Genomic DNA, 22,350 nt, shown 5'->3' with positions numbered 1-22,350 from the left:
AAAAAAATAACTGAAATCAGCTTGGGGTATTTCTGCATCAGACCTTGTTTTTCTAGAACATAATGAGTTGGGCATCAGGTTAGAAAATGATGGTTTTCTAGATGCAAAGGATCACATTGTTACTCCATTTCATAAGTGCCAGCAAAATTGGGCACCAATATGCTTGAAATTTTAAAAAAAATCCTGTTCCCTAAGCAAAAAGAAATTGCCAACAAAGATCAAGAGGAACTATTTAAAAACAAAAACAATATTAAATCAAATTACAGGGAGTAGGTTGATGGAAACAACCATTGATGAAAAAGATTTCTGTAATTCACATTTAGTCTTATTTTGATTAAGTAATACTAAAGATATCTGTGTGGCCCTTATTCAGTGGACTAACAACAAGTAACAAAATGTATTTTAGAAAATAAGGATCAGTGACATTTTAGTATGCACTGTGTGTTCTTATAGGCTCGCAATGAGATTTTCTTTTTGCTCAGTACTGTTCAATATCTTTACCAAAGAGGTGAAAGAAAATATATAATCCCTGATAGTAAAAAGTGGCCATGACCCCAAAGTGGACAGAATAGCAATTCCTGCTGGTAATGAGTCAGTTGTGCTGCCTGACTCAGGTTGTCTGATAAAAAGGGCTTGTTCAACAGTGAAGTCAAAGGCAAAGTCAGTCATATGTCCAATGAGGAAGAACGCACGTCAAATATAAACAATAGGCAAATGTCTTCTGCCAAACAGCGGCAGTGTCAAGGACTGAGGGGGGATTGTGCACAACCTGCTGAATGCAAACTCTGTGTGGTGCTGTAAATAAAGAAGCAAATGTGATCCTTGTAGATATGAGCAGTGGAATATCAAGCAGAAGAAGAAAGGTTGCATCCTTTTCATGTACAGCATTAGCAAAACCCTTCTTTGTGGAACAGTGACAAGAATTACATTAGTTTCAGAAGCCAGGCTTTGTGGCGGGAGACTAGGGAGGCTCAGTCTAAGCTCATCCTTAAAGATGTTAAGGAGTGTCTTGATCTGCTTGGGGGACGAATATGTGATATGTGATGAAAGTGGGCAACTTTATTCAGAAGAATAAGGACTGGTGAGATGCTAAGAGTGGATCCCACACCACTTCAAACTACAAATATGTTGTGTGGGTTCAAGTGAAGGTAATCAAGTAATAGGAGAAAGTGCCTGGTTACCTGATGGATTCTCTGTCACATGAAGGCAGTAAATGAACACTCAGACATCTTTCAGGAAGACATGTTTTAGCTCAGAAAGGGTGGCTTGATGTGGAAATTTTCTATGTATGCATCCTGTAGAGCTCCTGTAATACAATACTTGAGATAGGGACATTGAGATACTGATAGTGACAAATGAAACTTCCATGAGGAAAGGACACAGAATTTAGCTTCTAAATCCCTGATCATTTTTGTTTGAGGAACACTTCTCCCCAAGTCTGAAAGTATAATCCTGTGAATCCATAGGAATCTCAACCAAAATCTGTGTTACTCTTCTAGCTCTGCGCTATAGAGTCCAACCAAAACAGTGCTCTACCCTGTAAATGATGTATTTCAAACAGCTGAATTCGTGCAAAAATACTGTCTTCATCATTCAGACAAATATTTGTGCTTTGAGAACCTAATAGCAGGATTTTTTGCTTAACATAGAGAGAGACAATTTATCTCTTTAACAAATGGCACTAATTAAGCCAAAAGGAAGTACAATATTTGCATGGATATGTCACTGTAGATACACCACTGTATGTCAACCATCATTTTTCCCAGTGTGGATTTTACCATGTTTTATTCAGACCAAAAGCCAACCTTTTCCCATAGGATTTTTGCCTGAATAGGAGATTAGTTAATTATGTGGAAGTCTCTTCTAGTGGGGGAAAGATTCCCATTGGGTTATTCTTTCCATCAGTCATATGGATTTAAGACTCAACATTATCCTTGGGATTCCAGAAAGCTGGGATTGTTCTTACAACCCCAAATCTGCAACTGCATCCCACCGCTGAACCTTGTGAGGAGCTGCACTTACTGCAACAGAGCTCCCTGCTTCATCTGCCAGTTAAAATCCTGGATCACTGGGGCTCCCCAAGTGAGGCTGAATTGTGTCTGTGTATCCAAATTTAATATCATACATATAAATTAATACTTTGCCCAAGATATATAACATTTAACAAAAAAGTAGGTGAGACACAGTGATGTACAGCCATCCCAACCAAGGGGTTGAGACAAACACCCACATAGTCCTGAAAACACTCAGAGTTATTTGTAATATCAGCTGCACTTTGAGAGGTGCTCTGAGTCACAAATTTAAGTTGTATTTTCTAGCTTTATGTGGCTATGAAAAAAAGTTTGGGATGGTACTGTGGAGGGGAGGAAAGACAGAAGAATAGAGAGGGCAGAGGTTGTTTCTAAAGTTTGACACAAGCACTGGTGGCCTTTAACCCAAAATGAAACTCCATTTATATCCTAAGGAGGTATGGAGGAGAAAAAACAGGGCCCATGCAAAAAATCTTAATAATTGAATAAAGATAAGACTCAGAACAAAGTCCTGCGTCAAAGCCACATGAAATCCCCACCGCTGTTCAATGCAGAGAACCCACTTGCTCACCTTGGCCAACACACACCAAACTCCAACCAGCCCACTTTCATTTCCCACTGCCACTAAGAGGAGCACTGAGCATGGGCCACTGTTTAACCCTCCTGCCCTGCAGCCAGCTCAGGAGGGGAACCTCTGAGACATCCCCGCACTGGCTTTGGACGTCAGTGCGAAGTGCTGGGACACACTGAGCAGCATGGACACCCAGCAGTGGGATCTGCTGCTTAAAGTGCATCTCTTCCATCTTGGCCTCCTCACAGTTTCCCTCCTCCTTCCTTCCCATGCAAGCGATGCCACCCAAAGGACAAGAGCCAAGGCACCAATGTCAAAAACAAAACCTAATCCATGCAGCTTTGCTAACACGCCAAAGCCCATGCTGGCACTCTACCAGACAATGAGCTTTTACTTGCTTTGACTATTAAATCACTTCCCCGTGTGGCCCCAGCTCAGGGAGCCCTAATACAACTGTGTCCAGAGCTTGCAAACCAAAAGGCAGCTCTGTAGAGCAAGGTAGAAAGCAATTTTTTTCAATCAAAAAAATACAGTTCATTTTGAAGATGGTCTTGGATAAAATACTGGGATTAAAGGTATCACCAGACAAGGTCAGAGGCTCCAGGTTCTCTGTCATGGTGTTTCAGAGTTGGAGACAGAGCCAACAAATATCTGGATTTGAAAGGAAGGTGCTGAGATTCGCTTCTTTGTAGGTTCTACAGAGGAAATGGCTTGTACTGTCCTGTGGATATGTGAGAATTAGAGGATTTTTCTGATGATTTCTTCAAACTGAAATGAGGGGTTTGGTGGGGTAAAATGGTATCTGGTTGATTAATGTGCTGTATTTTGATACTGATTTTTTTTTCTCTATTTTCTTTTATTAATTTTTCTTCAATTGTAGAAGAAAAGACCCCTCTGGAATTGCCCACATCCCCTATTTTGGCACTTTAGACACTTTTTTTCCTGCCTTTTTAAGGTTCTGAATTTCTCCACAATCCATTCTTTTCATGTGCAAACTTCTATCTTCAATCACAAAGCCTTGCTCATCAGCCACAGTTTTATTTCTGCCCAGCTCTACAAACAGCTTCATCTCCAGGGTTGGATGACCCCTCAATTCCCCTTTCACCCTCTGCTTATCAGCCTGCAAGTAGCAGAGCTTCATTGGGGCCTTCCTGCTCTTGCAGAAGAAGATTTCAGCCTTCCTTCCCCCTTCTGGATGCACGGCGCCCAAAAGGTCCAGCAATGTGGAGTCTGGGGTCCATGGGGATGTTCAGAGTGGGGCTCAGAGGCAGCAGGTTGGGTAACCCCCCCCCCGCCCCCCCATCCCCAAACACAGGACTTTGTCTGACTCAGTCACAGGTACTTGGCTCTTTTTACAGCTATTTTTTGGGTACTGTCAAATAGATGGTCCTAATCAAATCTATATCATCCACCTGTATCCAGACTGCCTCCTCTCCTGCACATGGATTTATGGGTGATGGTTTGCTCCAGGTCCACTTCTACTTTCTTTGGGAGGAAGAGATTTGTGAGATGTCATTCAGATGTGGCCCTCTCATAGGGAGTTCTGGTACTTCAGATATTTTAAACCTGTTTGGCCATGGAGTTTCCCCACCCACCTCATGTCAAACAGTGCCCAGGACCTGGACTTGCACAGAAAAACAGTGCTCCTGTTTTTCCTGACAGCCTGAATCCTGAAAATCAGCAAATGCCCACTATTCTTCCCTTTTGTCTAATTAAATTTTCCTTAGACCCTATGTGCATCGGTTATTGAAGAGAGTTAATATCCCAACCAACAGCTGGGTAAAAACCATTTCTGGTGGAAAACAATGAAAATGGACTCCTGCTATCAAACATAAAACTCTCTTGCTTAGTTCTTAAGAAAACTTGAGCAATTAAAAATCTCAGCAGGCTGCTCTTTGATTATCCACTGCAGTCCTTGTAGAGGAGCAGCACTGAGGGCTACTGCATCCCATAGCAAGGGATTTGAGATGAAAGGATGGAGTTTTCTAAGTAAAGAGGGATGAAGAGGCAGGAGCTGAGGCTTTTGTTAATGACAGGTTGTTCTTATATCCTGAATTTCAAGAATCACTTTTTCTTATTTGATTGACATGACTAAACTGCGGAACAGTTTAATGAGAGTGTCACTGCCTGGGACAGAGCTGGGAGAAATGCCTGAGTGGAATGACAGCTCACCCTTTCCCCTTTGCTTGAATGGGAATACATCGGCAAATGTCCAGAAGCAAAATTCCTTCCCCCTCCATCTAACAAAAGCTCGTCAGGAGCTTGAGAGAGACTTTGTTCTGCTGTCTGCAACATGAGTAAGAAGTGCGGGTCCCTGCAAGGCTGCCTCCTGGTTCCATTTCATCCCCGGCTGAAATCTGAATCCGCAATTAGCTGGAGGGATCGATCGATGGAGTAGGAGGTGTAATGGGGCTCTGGGAGGACATGACGGACAGGGAGAGGCTGACTGAGCTCTGGCTTGGCTCCGCACGGCACTAGAGCTCAGCAGCACTGGCAGAGCGCAGCGGGAACGACTTCACCGGGGCAGAGCCAGGACAGATCTCACTTAAAATACCCGGGGTGGTGTATCTGACACGGGGAGCTGCGGCATCCCTGCTCACCCCTCTGTAACACAGCGGAGGAGCTTCCACTGATATCCAAGCCGCTAAAATCACAGCAAACAGCCGAAACCTTTCTTCGGTGCGAGGGGTCTAGGAGGGCAAGTTGTGCCTAGCGCCAAGTGCCCCTGGCTCACCGTGGCAGCGACAGCAACTCCCGCCAGCCCAGCCCTGTGCCGCGGTGGCTGAGTGACCGACACAACTCCACGCCCCGCACTTGCCCGAAACACACTGAAAAACTGCAGATTCTTGGCTGCTGTGCTGGGAGGACAAAGCGGCACCGGCAGGACTGCAGCACCCATGGTTCTTCTGGGGGCCGTTATATATCAGTAGATGTCACATTCCCGTCACTGCACCCCATACAGACTCGTTCTCACAGCCTTTTTCATTAGCTTCCTGCATCTCAAGCATCTCCTCTTCATGACCCAAAGTGAGAAGTTTTCCTGAGCACGAGATTAAACTCCATCAATAACTTCTCAGGGATTCTTTTAAAACATTTATTAGCTCTTAAATATTTAGCAGTATTTATTATGGTCTCTGAGACATCACATTGTCTTTATGATAATGCCACCTCCCAAAATGTGCCACATACCTTATTTTACTTCCACTGACTATAAAGAAACCTGGCAGTGAGAAATCCAGTCCTACAACCTCATTCTAGAAGGAAACAGGGGCTTTGCTTCTATTTAAAAACCATTTGCACTCACTGTGATGCTTTCACCTCCTGCACTGTCGTCTCTGATGGTTTTTAGCACCAACCTTTGCAATGCCAAGGGTATCAATTAACTGCATGCTGAACACCAGCAGGGGCAGCCCACATCTCTCATGTGACCTTGGGCAGCTCATTTAACTGCTTGACTGGTGCAATGGGGAGAGCCACATCCTTTCCCTGCCAGGCTGCTGTGGGTTGGGTACCACAGTGATGGGGGCCAGAGGTAGGAGTAGGTCATGACTGTGCTGATCTTTGTGCATCTGAGCGGCAACTGGCCCAAAATGCATCCTCACGTCTGCACACTTGGGCTTCCAAAATCCCTTCTGGCAGCAAGTCTGGGGCACTGCAAGAGGTCCTCTGAGCCAAGGAAGTCCAGCTGTGTTGAATGTTTAGCACAAGTAACTCCAATCTTAACCCTAACCCTAACCCTAACCTGAACCTCCACCTGGGACTAGGGAGCCCAAAGCAGCTTTCTCTAAAGACTGAAAAATCAGCCTAAGATAGAGATAAAGCCAGGGCACCTCTGGATTTTGACATGAGCATGCCCTCTCTGGTATTTATAACCCCTCAATCCAAGCACTTCCATGATGCCACCAGTGCCCAGCCAAGCAGGGCTAGATTTTCAGGATGCCCTGTGTGGAGAAAGTCAGTAGTGCCCATCACAACCCTGAAATAAACCAGGGCCAAGGCACAAGCTCTCATTGCACTGAAGCACCATTGTTGCTGGAAAAGGCAACCTGGGTCAGAAACACTTTATTTTCCTCTCCCTTTTCAGCATCAACTAGTTTTCTTCAGTAAGCCTGAGCCACTGGATGTATCTCGGTCATACCAGCAGAAATTTGCTAAATCAATATTTGGGTACAGAAAAGCCTAGATTCTTCAGAAATGTGCATTTTCAAAAGCCACTGTAGGGCTTGCCCCAAGAGAAGATTAATTGAGATAAGTCTGTTTCAAGGCTGGAATAGGAAGCACAGGCAGAGGTGCTCCCCATGGGATGGGTGGAGAACCCATCTCTGAGCCAGGCAAGGAAGAACTTGCTCAGTCCCTGCTCCACAAAGGTTTCTATTTTCACTGAAAATCCATCAGCCCCTAATTGAGCTTAAGCCTTCCCTGAGGAGATGATGTTTCTCTGTGTTTCATTGTCAAGGAAAAGCAGAAAATCCAGTCTTCCCAACACAAGCTGGTTTGGAGATGCTTAAACACTTAACTTTGCTTCTGGCACCTTTGCCTTGTGCAAAGATATGGTTGATGTTTCTTTTTGGGGAAAATGGGGGAAGGGTCTGCAAAGAGACAGGGTTTCGCTGATATACTGCTGCAGTAACTGGAATGTGACATCCCTTTGGTGTCACCTTGAGCCTGAAATCCTACCGTGGCTCTGTTGGCCCACGCCCTCACCAGCCTCCCCTCAGCCTTTCTGCCTCTCTGTAGGTGGGATGTTTTCTGCCTGCACAGTCCTGGTTCAGCCAACACAGATCCCAGACAAGGTCAGTATCTTCACATGCTTTGCCCTGGGTCAGACACACAGGGGTCAGCCCCATGTGGAGGCAGCCCAAGACCAGCGACGAACTGCTGGGCAAAGGCTCCTCATCTCCGCTCCATGGGGAACTGAGAACCATAAATCCTCTGCTCCTGGTAGGGTTGTGATCCTGCCACATGTCAGCCCAAAGGAGCAGCACGACACATGCCAGGACATAAAAAGCACTGCCTTTGATGCACTACAACAGCTTGGAAATGAAAACAAACAGAATGCTTCCACAGGGAAATCAGGGCACTGGAAAACAAGTGTGGAAATCTGCTGGGGTTTTATTTCCCCTTCATTTTTTTTTAAAGGCACTGAGTGACACCAATTTCCCTGACTGAGATGGGGACTGGGACCTCTCCAGGGATGTACCTGTCCTATTTTGGATGAAAGCGATGTATAAAACCATGGCAGAATAATGAAAATATTGCCTTTTGCTGCTACCCTTTTGCTGTGTGACTCTATCCATGGGCCCAGGATAACAAAAATCACTTCAAAGTGGAGCAGTTGGGACTATCTGGAATACCTTCCTGTTTGCTTGCCAAACAGTTTTCTCTCCTGATATTTAGACTCTCATCGAAGTTGGTATACAACCACAAAATGCCAGCTCTGGGCCAGATTCGCACCATAAATTGATGTTGCTTTCTGTGGGTGGCATGTTACATCATCTTACACCAGCTGGAGAGCCATTAGCCTCAAAAATCCTGGAGGAGAGACAGATTTCAGCTGAAGTAGCTCTGACTGCTTTCTCCCAGCCAGCCACAGGGATCTTAACTCCCCTAGTTTGTGCTTACATAAATGCTGGCATTTTATGTAAATGCAGGGGCATTTTACACTGACCACTGGCAAATCCACATTTTGACACATTTCGACACATTTCTTCCTAAAAACAAGGAAAACACTACACCGGAAGAGGAAAACTCTCTCCCCTCAACCACGCTACACCATATACAGCTCTTGCTGATTTGTGGGGTGGTAGCTGCTGCATCAGACAAGGAAAGGTACATGACTTTTCACTTTCCACTTCAATATCACACATACAGAAAATCTTCTTAACTAGAGATGCTTATCCTTCTCTTAGGGCTTCTAAGCAAGCTGTTTCAGTGCTGCCCTGCAGAATAGAGTTCAAAAAACCTACTTTAGGTGAAGCCCTCTTCTTCATCCATTTTTAGAATCACAGAATTATTTGGAAGAGACCTTAAAGATCATCTTGTTACAACACCCTGCCATGGACAGGGACACCGTTCCCTAGACCAGGTTGCTCAAAGCCCCATCCAACAATCTGCTAAGAGTTGCTTTTACTTCATTAGATGCTTTCCCTTATTTCATTAGCCCCAAGACCTCTAAGATACTCAGGTAGCAGCCCTGGGTGTTGAACACCTCATGGAGGTATTTAACATGTCCACCCACTCAGCTGCGCACCCCTCAGGTGAGATCCAGCATGGTTTTGAGAACGTTCCTGCTCTCCCTGCGATACCAGAGTGGAGATTTCCAAGCAATAAGTTATATTACTTCTCTGTAGAAGTAGAGAGAGTGGCAGCACTGTGCTGATCACCTGTCTGACAGAAAAGTAGGTCCAGTCCCTGCCTGGAGGAGCTGGTGGCACTTCAACTCAAGAAGCAGCTCCCTGTACTTTTCCTCGTGTTGCTCACCTGATGGGCACTGTCTGCTCCCTTCTGCTCCATTGCAGCAGGATTAGCAGCTACAGGAGGGAAAAGCATCTTGGCCAGGCTCTTCCTCAAATGCTCCTTCTCAAGCTCTAGGACCTGAGAACTCTTCTTCCTGGACTCCTGCGTAACTTCTCAGACACACTGACCCTTGCAATACTTCACTTCTAATAAAAGAGGGAAAAATAAGATATCTTCCCTTTCAATTTTGATGATATCAAATAGGTTGTCCCTCTACAGCTTCATAGGCGAAACCCAGATTCCCTGGGACCAGCCAGGACCCCTGCCCAGGCCCACCTAGCTGGGGCTCCAGGAAATGCTCTGCTATTTCTAGGTCAGCTTACGGTGACTCAGTCTCCTACTTTTATTATTTTAGTTAGTTAGTTTGTTTGTTTGTTTTCTGCTTGAAGCCAGGAGTGGTCAGGAGATGGTGATAGAAGGAGTCACATTAGTTATCACTTGTGTGGCTCTTAGTTGGACACTGGTGGGGACCTGGGTGGGCTGGGAGGGTCAGGTGCTCCAGCATCACCTCTCAGGGCCTTTCACTGCCTCCGCTTCCACCACAGATGTTGAGGCATTTGGCGGCCAGTGCTTTTTTTGTGCTTATGAAAAGCTGATAAAACAAATGTGCATCAACACCTGAAGCCCTTCCCAAATTTGTTGTTTCTGCAGTGCCTGGGTACAGCTATGGGCTAATGGAGTGGGGGAAAGTGTAACAGAGCAATTAACTCAGAGATGAAAATCATTAAGCATTAGGGGGCTTAATGGGATTTTTCTACCAACTACAAGTCTCCTGGGAATCTGACTGAGATTGTCTAAGAGGCACTGAGCATGAGGCAGGACAGGCTATTTGGGTCAGTGGGACACTGGGATCTCTGAGCCAGGCTTGCCGTGGTCAACCCCATTGTGAAGAATCACTCTCCTGCTTCTTCCCAAAGGAGGAACCTTCCTTGAAGAGCAGCCAGGGCTTGCTCTAGTAGAAATGTCTCTTCTGGGAGCCCAGGGAAGGGAGATGTCAACAGTTTCCCCAGCTCTAACCAAGATCTGACTGTGGATGAAGACACTGGTTGGGACAAAGAACAAGGCTCTGGGGAAGGCAGGAGAGCTGGGCTCTGGGAGAAGGACACCTCTGATGAATACATCCCTGATTTAGCATTCAGAGGGCTTTTATATATATACACATTCATGTATATACATGTACATATACATATATATATATGTATACATACACGCACCATTCAGTTAGACTGAGAGTAACTGCTGGCTCCTTGCCCACACTGAGCTCTGGAAGCACCATTTAGATCCTGCAAGTGCTGCTAGCTTGAGAATAAAACAAAGTGTGCTGGTGTATCTGGGTCACTCTCTCCTGCAGAAGAAGGGATTTTAGACAGTGGGAAAGTGCCTCCCTTGCCCTTGGCACCTCAGGGCCATGTCCCACCTCCTGTCCAAGGATGTCAGAGGCCAAATTGCTCAAAATAAAAATGAGACACTTGGGAAATGGTTTTGCCTTCTCCATCACCTGTGGCTGCACACCTTCTTGTACCAACTCTCAGGGAACTGCAATGAAGGCTGTTGCAAAGCTTTCTTTCCTACCTGCTACCTTGTGTGTGTTTTCAGAGAGCTGGCACAGTGTGAGCAAGCTGCAGCTTCAGTCCCCTGTGGGGAGAAGGGCATAAATCAGAGCTGGCCTGTGGCTTTACTCTGAAAAAAAAAGAAAAAACAGAAAAAAGGAAGTCTTAGGGGTGCAGATGAACCAGGTACAAAGGCAAAGCAAATACAATTTGAAATTACACCTTGAAAAGTTGAACATGAGGAATATTTGATTTCATTAACGTCAATTTAGATGATGGAGCAGCACCAGGGGAGCCAAAACATTGCGAATAAATATACTCAGTGAGAACCTCCAAAAAGAAACATCTCTTAAATAAAGACTGGTTTCCTATTGGGGAAGTAGGATGCTATTTTTTCATTCAAACTGGACAAAACCATCACTTTTTTGTTTTGTAGCCCTGGAGCATATCCTCTGATTGGTCTTTCCCTACCATCATCTCTCAGGAAAGCAGAGATGAAAATACTTGAAGTGCCTTTGCAGAGCAGATGAGCAAAGCTGGGCTGGGAAAGTGGGAAAGTGTCACCAGTGCTCGGGATGGGTACAAGTGTCACCCCTGTCCCTTCCCTCCCCAACACAGCAAGGCTAAGGTCATCTAGCAGCTGGCAGGCACGGAGCATGGCTGAAAGCTTCCCATCCCACAAGCAGGCTGCTGGGGGGCTAATGCATATCTTGGCAGGGCCATCACCCTGAGGTTATTTATGTCAACAATGTTTAAAAGCCATTGAGGCTGCCTGGAGCATTACAGATGATTTACACCAGAAAAGGAATGAGCTCTTCGCTTACAAGCTGACATCCTTGCATTGGTGTGGCAGGATATAAAGTGCTCGTAGAAAATGAAAATACGGAAGGGGATTTTCTGGGGTCTGGCACAATCTGTGGATATCACAGGTATTCAACAGGCAAGAAATGGGCTGGGAAAGGGCTGGGAAGCCATGACAGAGGGCTTAGCCCAAGGACAACAAATGGGCCAGAAACCCAACTAATTGTCAGAGAAGTGGAATTAAGATGCCAAAGACTTAGGACTTTTCAGACCAAAATCTACTTTTGCCAAGCAAAAATCTTTGCACAAGCAGGGAGGGAAGGTTGGGAGCTGCAGACAACTGATGAAAAGGAATACAGCTGGGGATAGGAATACAAAACTACTGCAATGTCTTTGGCATTAGCCATGTCTGCAAGGAGACCATTGTCTTGGTTTGAAAGACAGGTGTCTGCTAAGGAAGGCAGGAGCCCCCCTTGGAATGGCAGATGTAACCCCCCTTCCCTCCGAGTTATTATAATTTGAAATCAAGGGGCTTTTAGGCAAAGATGTGGGAAATAGGAATAACAGTTCTTTACTATTATATATCTGTATGGGTATAAACAGTCAAACAAACAACAATAACTATGGCAGTAACAGCAAACAATCACAAACTCAGTCCCAGCCTTCTCGGCTGTCAGGCCCTTTCCCCTCGGGTGCAGTTCCGCTCGCAGCCGGCAGGGGCGCTGGCGGCTCCCGGTGAGCAGGGCAGGTGCGATGGTTCCCCCGCGGCTGCAGGGGGCGCTCCGGAGCGAGCTCGGGGAGCATGCGGCAGTGGTGGCCTGGGATCCCGGGAAGGGATGGAACAAAAAAGCTTCACAAACCCCTGGGCAGCCGATCCCGGTGTCCGGCTGGACCCTCGGGAACGGCAGGCTGGAACAGCAGGCTGGAACAGCAGGGACAAGCACAAATCCCGGGTGGCAGACGAGATATATCCAAATGGGGAACCCTCCAGAGGTCTGGGCGGGCAGGGCTAGCAGGTCTACAACATAGCGAAGGCTCGAAGCAACGGTGAGGCAGGGCGGCCACAGCCTGGCTCCTAGCGGGGCAGGGAAGGTGGGCTTTGGGATCCCGGGGCTTCTCCAGCAGAAGGAAAAGCAGCCAAAGAAAGCAGCCTCCCTCTCTGTCCAAACACGGGACCGGAGACCAACTGCCCACACACCCAGGTGAAACAAAAAAGCTAGCCAGCTCTTTTGTTTTTCTGAAGTACCCAGGTATTTGTTCCCTTAGCAACATGTTTGGGGGAATTCCTTTAACAGAAAAAAAAACCAAACCAGGAGAGCTCCTAAAACCCCAACATTATCCACCCCAAATTTTTCCCATACTAACATGTTACATGAAACTTAACCCTTTTAACCATATAAATACGTACATCACCCGAATTATATGCATATATACATGCTGATACTGATACAAGTACAGAGCCATGGGTAGTTCACCCTAAAACACGGTCCCCTTGAGGTATGCATCGGGTCTCTCCATCCTTTTGCATCACCCACCAGCTGCAACTGTGGTCCCTGAGCGAAGACAACCCCACGGATGGGTCTGTCTTTGCTCGAGGCAGAATTAACCCAAACAGTTTTTCCAAGCATACCTCTCATGTGCACCACTGGAACCTTATCCCCCGTCTGTTGTTTGTAGGGGTTTGGATTGGGCAGGGCCTACTCGGCTGGTGGAGCCTCAGGTGTTAACTAACCAGGTGGCTCTTGCTAAATGCACCTCCCAGTTTTTGAAAGTCCCCCCACCCAGTGCCTTCAAGGTGGTTTTAAGCAGTCCATTACACTGCTCAACCTTCCCAGCTGCTGGTGCATGGTAAGGGATGCGGTACACCCACTCAATGCCATGTTCTCTAGCCCAGGTGTTTATAAGGCTGTTCTTGAAATGAGTCCCATTGTCAGACTCGATTCTCTCAGGGGTGCCATGCCTCCAAAGCACTTGCTTTTCCAGGCCCAGGGTGGTGTTCCGGGCAGTAGCATGAGGCACAGGATAGGTCTCCAGCCATCCTGTGGTGGCTTCTACCATCGTGAGCACATAGCGCTTGCCTTGGCGGGTTTGAGGCAGTGTGATGTAATCAATCTGCCAGGCCTCCCCATGCTTGTATTTGGACCATCGCCCACCATACCACAGGGGCTTCACCCGCTTGGCCTGCTTGATCGCAGCGCATGTCTCACAATCATGGGTAATCTGGGAGATACTGTCCATGGTTAGATCCATCCCTCGATCTCGTGCCCACTTATACGTGGCATCTCTGCCATGATGGCCTGAGGCATCATGGGCCTATCGAGCTAGGAACAACTCCCCTTTATGTTGCCAATCCAAGTCTATCTGGGACACCTCTATTTTCACAGCCTGATCTACCTGTTTGCTGTTACGATGTTCTTCATTAGCCCATCTCTTGGGGACGTGAGCATCCAGATACGGACCTTCACAGATAGCTTCTCTACCTGAGTGGCAATGCCCTTCCACTCCTCAGCAGCCCAGATTGGTTTTCCTCTGTGTTGCCAGTTTGCCTTCTTCCACCTTTCCAGACAACCCCACAGAGCATTGGCTACCGTCCATGAATCAGTGTAGAGGTAGAGCTTTGGCCACTTCTCTCTTTCAGCTATGTCCAGAGCTAATTGGACGGCTTTGAGTTTAGCAAATTGGCTCGATCCACCTTCTCCTTCAGTAGCCTGTGCAACTTGTCGTGTGGGGCTCTATACAGAGGCTTTCCATCTCTGGCTAGTGCCCACAATTCGGTAGGAACCATCAGCGAAGAGGGCGTATTGTCTTTCACTCTCTGGTAGCTCATTATATGGTGGGGCTTCTTCGACACGTGTCACCTGCTCCTCTTCTTCTTCAGAAGATAACCCAAAAGTCTCACCTTCCGGCCAGTTCGTAATTATTTCCAAGATCCCAGGGCGACTTGGGTTTCCAATTCGGGCACGCTGCGTGATGAGGGCAATCCATTTGCTCCAAGTAGCGTCGGTGGCGTGATGCATGGAAGGAACCTTTCCCTTGAACATCCACCCCAGCACCGGTAGTCGGGGTGCCAGGAGGAGTTGTGCCTCTGTGCCGATTACTTCTGAGGCAGCCTGGACTCCTTCATAAGCTGCCAAGATTTCTTTCTCTGTGGGAGTGTAGTTGGCTTCAGATCCTCTGTAGCTTCGGCTCCAGAATCCCAGTGGTTGGCCCCAAGTCTCACCAGGCACCTTCTACCAGAGGCTCCAGGACAGACCATTGTTCCCAGCTGCAGAGTAGAGCACGTGTTTCACCTCTGGTCCTGTCCTGACTGGGCCAAGGGCTACTGCGTGAGCGATTTCCTGCTTGATCTGGGCGAAGGCTTGCTGCTGTTCAGGACTGAACCCCAGTGGAAATCATTCTTTTTTCAGGTAACCAGGTAGAGAGGGCTCACGATCTGGCTGTACTCGGGAATGTGCATTCTCCAGAAACCTATGGCGCCTAGGAAAGCTTGTGTTTCCTTCTTGTTGGTCGGTGGAGACATTGCTGTGATCTTATTGATGACCTCAGTGGGAATCTGATGTCATCCATCTTGCCACTTTACTCCCAGGAACTGGATCTCTCGGGCAGGTCCCTTGACTTTGCTCTTCTTGATGGCGAATCCAGCTTCCAGGCGGATTTGGATGATTCTCTCTCCTTTCTCAAATACCTCTCATGCCGTGTTCCCCCACACAATGATGTCATCTATGTACTGCAGATGTTCTGGAGCCTCACCCTCTTCCAGTGCAGCCTGGATCAGTCCATGGCAGATGGTGGGACTGTGCTTCCACCCCTGGGGCAGCTGGTTCCAGGTGTATTGCACGCCCCTCCAGGGGAAGGCAAACTGAGGCCTGCACTCCGCTGCCAGAGGAATGGAGAAAAATGCATTGGCAATGTCAATAGTGGCGTACCACTTCGCTGCTTTGGACTCCAGCTCGTACTGGAGCTCCAACATGTCCGTCACGGCAGCGCTCAGCGGTGGAGTCACTTCATTCAAGGCACGATAGTCCACAGTCAATCTCCATTCCCCGTCAGACTTGCACACAGGGCAGATGGGGCTGTTGAAGGGTGAGTGGGTCTTGCTGACCACCCCTTGGCTCTCCAGCTCGCGGATCATCTTGTGGATGGGGATCACAGCATCTCGATTTGTCCGATACTGCTGGTGGTGCACTGTTGAGGTGGCAATTGGCACTTGTTGCTCTTCCACTTTCAGGAGCCCAGCTGCAGAAGGATTCTCTGATAGTCCAGGCAGGGTGTTCAATTGCCTAATGCCCTCTGCCTCCACAGCAGCAATCCCAAATGCCCACCTGAGTCCTTTTGGGTCTTTGTAATAGCCATTCCGGAGGAAGTTAAAAGCCCATGAATTCCTCACTTTCTTGACCCATAGTGCAAACTGGATAACAGCAATGGTAGCCTTAGTCAGAGGACCCATGTTTAGGTAAGGAGCTGCAAAGGGGAAGAATATAGCCATGACCACCTGCCACCTGAACCAGGGTAAACTAGACCACATAGTGCTGCCTAACAAGGTTCCTATATCCAGCACACAAAATGAAGTTATCCAGGAACTGTTATTCCTTTTTCACCTCTCTCTCTTAATGCCCTCAGGCCCCACATTGGGCTCCAAGCTCTGTCTTGGTTTGAAAGACAGGTGTCTGCTAAGGAAGGCAGAGGCTCCCTTGGAATGGCAGATGTAACCCCCCTTCCCTCCGAGTTATTATAATTTTGAAATCAAGGGGCTTTTAGGCAAAGATGTGGGAAATAGGAATAACAGTTCTTTACTATTATATATCTGTATGGGTATAAACAGTCAAACAAACAACAATAACTATGGCAGTAAAAGCAAACAATCACAAACTCAGTCCCAGCCTTCTCGGCTGTCAGGCCCTTTCCCCTCGGGTGCAGTTCCGCTCACAGCCGGCAGGGGCGCTGGCGGCTCCCGGTGAGCAGGGCAGGTGCGATGGTTCCCCCGCGGCTGCAGGGGGCGCTCCGGAGCGAGCTCGGGGAGCATGCGGCACTGGTGGCCTGGGATCCTGGGAAGGGAGGGAACAAAAAAGCTTCACAAACCCCTGGGCAGCCGATCCCGGTGTCCGGCCGGACCCTCGGGAACAGCAGGCTGGAACAGCAGGCTGGAACAGCAGGGACAAGCACAAATCCCGGGTGGCAGATGAGATATATCCAAACGGGGAACCCCCCGGAGGTCTGGTCAGGCAGGGCTAGCAGGGCTACAACATAGTGAAGGCTCGAAGCAACGGTGAGGCAGGGCGGCCACAGCCTGGCTCCTAGCGGGGCAGGGAAGGTGGGCTTTGGGATCCCGGGGCTTCTCCAGCAGAAGGAAAAGCAGCCAAAGAAAGCAGCCTCCCTCTCTGTCCAAACGCTGAGACCCTGAGACCGACTGCCCACACACCCAGGTGAAACAAAAAAGCTAGCCAGCTCTTTTGTTTTTCTGAAGTACCCAGCCATTTGTTCCCCTAGCAATATGTTTGGGGGAAATTCCTTTAACAGGAAAAAAAAAAAACCAAACCAGGAGAGCTCCTAAAACCCCAACAACCATGAACCTGATCCTCACAAGCAGCATATTTCACATGAAAGGCATAACAAATTTTGTGAAAGGAAAAGGTCTTTTCTGAGAACATGGACCTGGGGGCTTGGAGGAAGCACTGCAAGACCAAAGCAGCCACAGTGTTTGAAGCAATGACCCCCCAAATCCAGCGTCCTGTTTCCAGAAACCCAGAGGAATGACTGCTGCTGGGATCCACACCTCCAGCTTGTGCCAGGGGCACACACCATGGCAGGAGGCACTGCACCCTCAGCCCAGGGTGGGCCATGAGCCACCAACATCCCCAAGTTCTCTTACAAGAGCTAAAGTCGTTTTGTCTGGCCTTGTGCGGAGGGGAGTATTCAAGGCCTGATGAACTAATGGGTCAGGACACACTTGGCCATGAGGGCCTATTGCCCTCTCCATTTAGCCACTGAAGAGTGTATCAGTCTAAGGAGATTCAAACTGTAAAAAAATAAATATAAGCTATAAACACAGCAGCAAGATTGCAGTGAGGACACATGTAGATGCTGCAAACTAACACTGCAATTTTAGAATCACAAAATCATGTCATCATCTAGGTTGGAAAATACCCTTTAGACTGAGTGCCAAGGCCCCCACTAAGCCCTGTCCCCAGGTGCCACATCCACACGGCTTTTAAATCCCTCCAGGGGTGGGGACTCCACCACTGCTCTGGGCAGTTGAGCTGTGCCAGGGCTTGACAACCATTTACATGAAGAAAGTTTTCCCAATATCCAAAACCCATTTCCTCTTTTCCTGTCCCTTGTTCCCTGTGAGCGGAGCCTGACCCCCACCTGGCTCCACCCCCAGGGAATTGGGGAGACCCAGAAAGTCCCCCATGACCCTTCTTTTCTCCAGCTTGAGCTCTCCCCAGTTGCCTCAGCCACTCTTGGTGCTCCAGACCCTTCCCCAGCTCTGTTCCCTTCTCTGGACATGCTATACCATCTCAGTGTCTTTCTTGTGTCACCCTGAAGTCATGGTGCGACCTGCCCTGAATCCTCTGCCCAGCAGTAAGGGCAACTGCTCCTGACACCATGCCAGCCCTACCAGTGGCACAGCTCCTCTCCAAACAGGATTTGATGTGTAATTTAAGAAAATGTGATCTTTTTAAAGGCTTTTGCTTTGAAGTGGATAACTGTGAAGGGCTGGCTCAGCTGATGGTTGCATAAACAAGCAAGACAGCAGAGTCTCCTGACAGACACAGCCCTGCAAGCAATGTGCTCTACCCCAAAACCAAGTGAGAACTGTCCAGTTTGTGATGTGAAAGGGTGCTCTGCAAGTTGTGGGCAAGGCAGAACCAGAAGGCAGGTCTTCCCATTCCCTACACCGTACTGCTGCTTCTTAGCCCACATTTGCCCAAATACTTCCCTTGCAGGGATCTGTCAATAAATGTGTTATTTTCTCCATGCATATTTAAATTATATGTGGTGTTTCTGAGGTAGACAACAAGCTCTTGAAAATGCAGATCTCAACGTAGGAAGCAGCCTCATTTTTACAGGTTTCTCTAAAAATTGTTCAGGTTAAAACCCAAATGAACAGTTTTGATGGTGATACAGGGTAGCAGCACCCTTCTCCTGCCAGCAGCAGAGCCCTCCCTGAGTGTTGTGAGGCCATCAGCATCCCCTCAGATCCATGCCATGGGCAGCGACACCTTCCACTAGACCAGGTTGCTCCAAGTCCCAGCCTACCTGGCCTTAGACACTCCCAAGGATGGGGTATCCAAAACTTCTCTGGGCACCCTGTGCCAGTGCCTATTTTCTGCAGAAGTGTTTTTTTAAGGCAGAAGGTGGTGGTGGATATTTGGTGTGAGCTCCTAGAAGCTGGAGCTGAGACGACAGGCTAGCAGCATGGGTCACAGTGCCTGAAGATGTGGAGATGGTGCCAGGCTGTTTAAATACAGACTTTGAGATATTGGTAGCCAGGAAAAACCTTTGGCTTTTGCCATCAAGAACTCAAGGCAAATTAATACCATCAGCCACCTTTGAGAGCTTGAAGCAGAGAGTTCAGCTCCTCTGAAAAATGAACTTTTTAAAGAGGCCATATGTGAAGATGAACAGATCAGTGTTTTTAATCTTCTTTTGGCAGGGAAAATCACGTGAGGGCAAACCAGGAAATAATGAAAGGATATGTTAATTTAAAACTCAATGGCATCTTTTTTGTTAGGGAATTTCCTTTTTATTTTGATTTGCATTTAAAATTGCATTGTGATAAAAAGGTAAACGCTGATTCATCAATCTTGGTCTCCCCGCCCGTGCAAAAAAAAAAAAACCAAACGCAAGCATACTGTGCTTTTTTGCATGTGCTCTCACAGGATTTTGAGGGCAGGGAAAGATAATTTTGGTGGATCCAATTCAGGCAATCAAATTTTACTCCCTGCACCGATCAAATTATTTAAGCCCACTTTTCCCTCTCTGGAGGCTGGTGTGTCCAGGGCACAAGAGCTGGGAAGGCAGCCAGAGTGAGGATTTCGGGTGAGTCTGAGGAAGAGGCTGTATTGAGGCTGGTAAATTTCCTGCAGGCTGTCACAGAGGCCTGAGGCTGCTCAATGCCCTTGAGGGGGAAAAAAAGGTCCATGGCAATTATATTTCCGTAATTGACTTTTAACTGACACAGTAACTGAACAATATTCCCAAGCAGAAATTTCAAAATTTGGAGGAAATTTCAAAATTTTGCCCAAGTGACTTAGAATCCTGGAATGGTTTGGGTTGAAAGGGACCTTAAAGCTCATCCCATTCCAACCCCTGCCATAGGCAGGGACACCTTCCACTGGCTGGGGTTGCTTCAAGTCCCATCCAACCTGGCCTTGGACACTTCCAGGGATGTGGCAGCCACTGCCATAGTGAGAGCACCCGCCCTTCCTGAAGGACCTCTCCCCATCCTCCAGGGCAACACCAGCCGCTGAGTTCAGTGTCTGAAGGATATGATGCACAGTGACATCTTGGGATGGCTGATGTATCCCAAAATCACCACCTCGGTTTCAGAAATGCTCCTTTCATTTGCAAATCCAAAATACTTTATAGACCTTCCACTTGAAGAAAAAATGCTCTTTCTAATGGCTTATTGTGCTGGTTTGGGCAAATTTGGAAATATATCCTCTGAGAGAAGGCAGGTTACAACCATCCCTCCCCCACCAGGTTCAGGAAAAAATAAATTTTCCTCGAAGGAAAGTGAAAGAGATGAAAGCTATTTATTTAACAAAGACACAGGAAAAGGATAATGATGCTAAATAATAAAACCTCTCACTCTGCTGAGAGAAAACCTGGGAAAATTTCAGAGTCCTTCCATAGATCTCTCTCCCCCTTCTTGAAGCTGGGTCATGGTGGTGGGCCCACCTCCAGGGCCAAGGCCTCGGTGGAAAGTCCTCCCAATATATTCTGATGTTGAAACCATCCAGCAGAGAAGAAGGGAAAAATCAGAGTCCCAGGAAAACAAAGTTCAACTCTCCGGAGGAAAAGGAGCTGAAAAACTGGCCAAAAGCTGGCTGAAAAAAACAAGCCGGGTGCTTCCTCCCACTCCTGTCACTGCTGTTGGAAGCAAGAGGAGTCTGTGTATATCTGTGTGTCCTTGAAACACTGCTTTGAAAGTTCTCTCAGTTTTTTTCCTCTCCCCCCTCTCAGGTTCAGTTTAAAGGAACAGAGAAGGCAAAAAATTAATTTCTGGGCATAGAACAGTGATATGGGATATAACATCACAAAGTCACCCAAAGACACTCATCAATCTTATCTCCCTTTTTGCTTTTAGCTTCCCTATCTTCTTTTCCCTTGCTACTACCTCAATAGATGGGGTAGATATGTAGGAGACCAGGTGAGTTTGGCAATTTGTTGCCAGCATTTTTATCCTCAAATGCCACCTTTAGGAAACTGAAACTGGACATCTCTTAGCATAGTGGGACATGGGCAGCACATGATATTGACACAGGCAGGGAGGGGTGTAACAGCTGTGCAGCTGCAGAGGGACTGGCTGGGCCATGGCTGGTGGGTGCTGTGGTGTTGCAGGGCTCAGTGGGTCCTGCTAAATCCCCCTGCACCCTTTTCCTTGTCGTCTCTCTCCAGAGCGAGCCCGGGATTACCTGCACAAGACCGGACGCTTCATTGTCATTGGTGGCATTGTCTCGCCGGTGCACGACTCCTATGGGAAAACGGTGGGTTGTCCCTATTTCCTCTTACTGCCTCCTGTGTGAGATGGTGTCTCTGAAGTCAGGGGTGAGCGCTGGGCAGCGCTGCCTGACCTGTGGTCCCTTCACGGCCCTCCTCTGCCCATGGCAGCTCCTGACCTTGGGAAAGTCGCAGGGAGGAAGGAGAGGATGAAACCTCTCAGTCTTTAGATTAAAACTGCAGATAAAATGAGCCAAAGTACTAGACAGCAAAAAGAAACATCCCCACCCAAAACAGCAGTGGTAGGCTGGTGGGGTTTTTTTGTTTGAATTATTTCAAAGCCGATTTTTTTTGGTGTGCAGGGACTGAAATGATGCAAACAAGTGACCTTTAGAAGCACTTGTCAAATTAGGAGTGGGGAGCTCACTTGTCTCCTGAAAGCGGGAGGAATATCATCAAGAAACCACACCCTTGGGTTGGCCCTGTTACAGGACAGGGCTGGGAGTGGTAGTGCTGAGCATATCTCAGCACCCAAGCACGTAGCCAGGGTTGAGCCCAGCAGGGACTCCTCCCCTCCAGCAAAGAGGATCTTAAATAAACCTCTGTGGGCAGGAAGGAATCCTTCTGGCCTGTCTCACATGAGTGAGCCTAATGTTCTGCCCCAGAAAGGTTTGCAAGCCCAGGCTGGCCAGAGCACAAGGCTTTGTAACTGTTCTTCCTTCACCCTCTCATGCAGGGGCTAGTCTCGAGCCGGCACCGCTTGACCATGTGCCAGCTGGCTGTGCAGTCCTCCGACTGGATCAGGTGGGTGGCAGAGTGGGCACCTGCCATGGCACCAGCAGCCCTTGCCCCTTCTCTGCACCGTGGGGGCAAAGTCCTGCATGCAAAGTGGAGATGCCACCAACTGGTAGAGCTCCAGGATGAACTTTCTCTCTCCCAGCCCAAGCTTAATTAAAAATCAGAGACCTTCCCCTCCCAGTCCAGCAGAGAACAGACAAGGAGGGTTACACCACCCTTCAAGGGAGCCCTCAGGATTCAGGGAGTCATTCAAGCCCCTCACTGAGCCTGCAGTGTCTGGGTTAGACCCAAAGTCATTCAGGTCACTCCAGCCTTGTGCTGTGGCACCTTCCCTTTCCACACATGTAGCACCAGCCTGCAGACTTTCACCTTCCCAGCACTGCCATGTGGCATCTGGTGGCTGAAGTGACACCAGAAG

The 22,350-nt window shown here is 47.9% G+C and overlaps 1 protein-coding gene across 2 annotated transcripts in view; it reads left to right on the top strand.

Annotated features, from left to right (window-relative positions):
* Positions 1-22,350, top strand: part of NMNAT2 (nicotinamide nucleotide adenylyltransferase 2) — a 31,502-nt gene that overhangs the window by 1,164 nt on the left and 7,988 nt on the right. For both annotated transcript variants that reach the window (XM_039556536.1, XM_039556535.1), the window contains exons 2-3: positions 21,093-21,181; positions 21,871-21,938. In XM_039556536.1, coding sequence (XP_039412470.1) covers positions 21,093-21,181; positions 21,871-21,938 — 157 coding nt within the window. The remainder of the gene's footprint in view (positions 1-21,092; positions 21,182-21,870; positions 21,939-22,350) is intronic.

This window comes from Corvus cornix, chromosome 8, assembly GCF_000738735.6.
Source record: "Corvus cornix cornix isolate S_Up_H32 chromosome 8, ASM73873v5, whole genome shotgun sequence".
Classification (NCBI taxonomy): domain Eukaryota; kingdom Metazoa; phylum Chordata; class Aves; order Passeriformes; family Corvidae; genus Corvus; species Corvus cornix.
The sequence above is the reverse complement of the archived record's forward strand: the minus strand, read 5'-3'. Positions and strand labels throughout refer to the sequence as shown.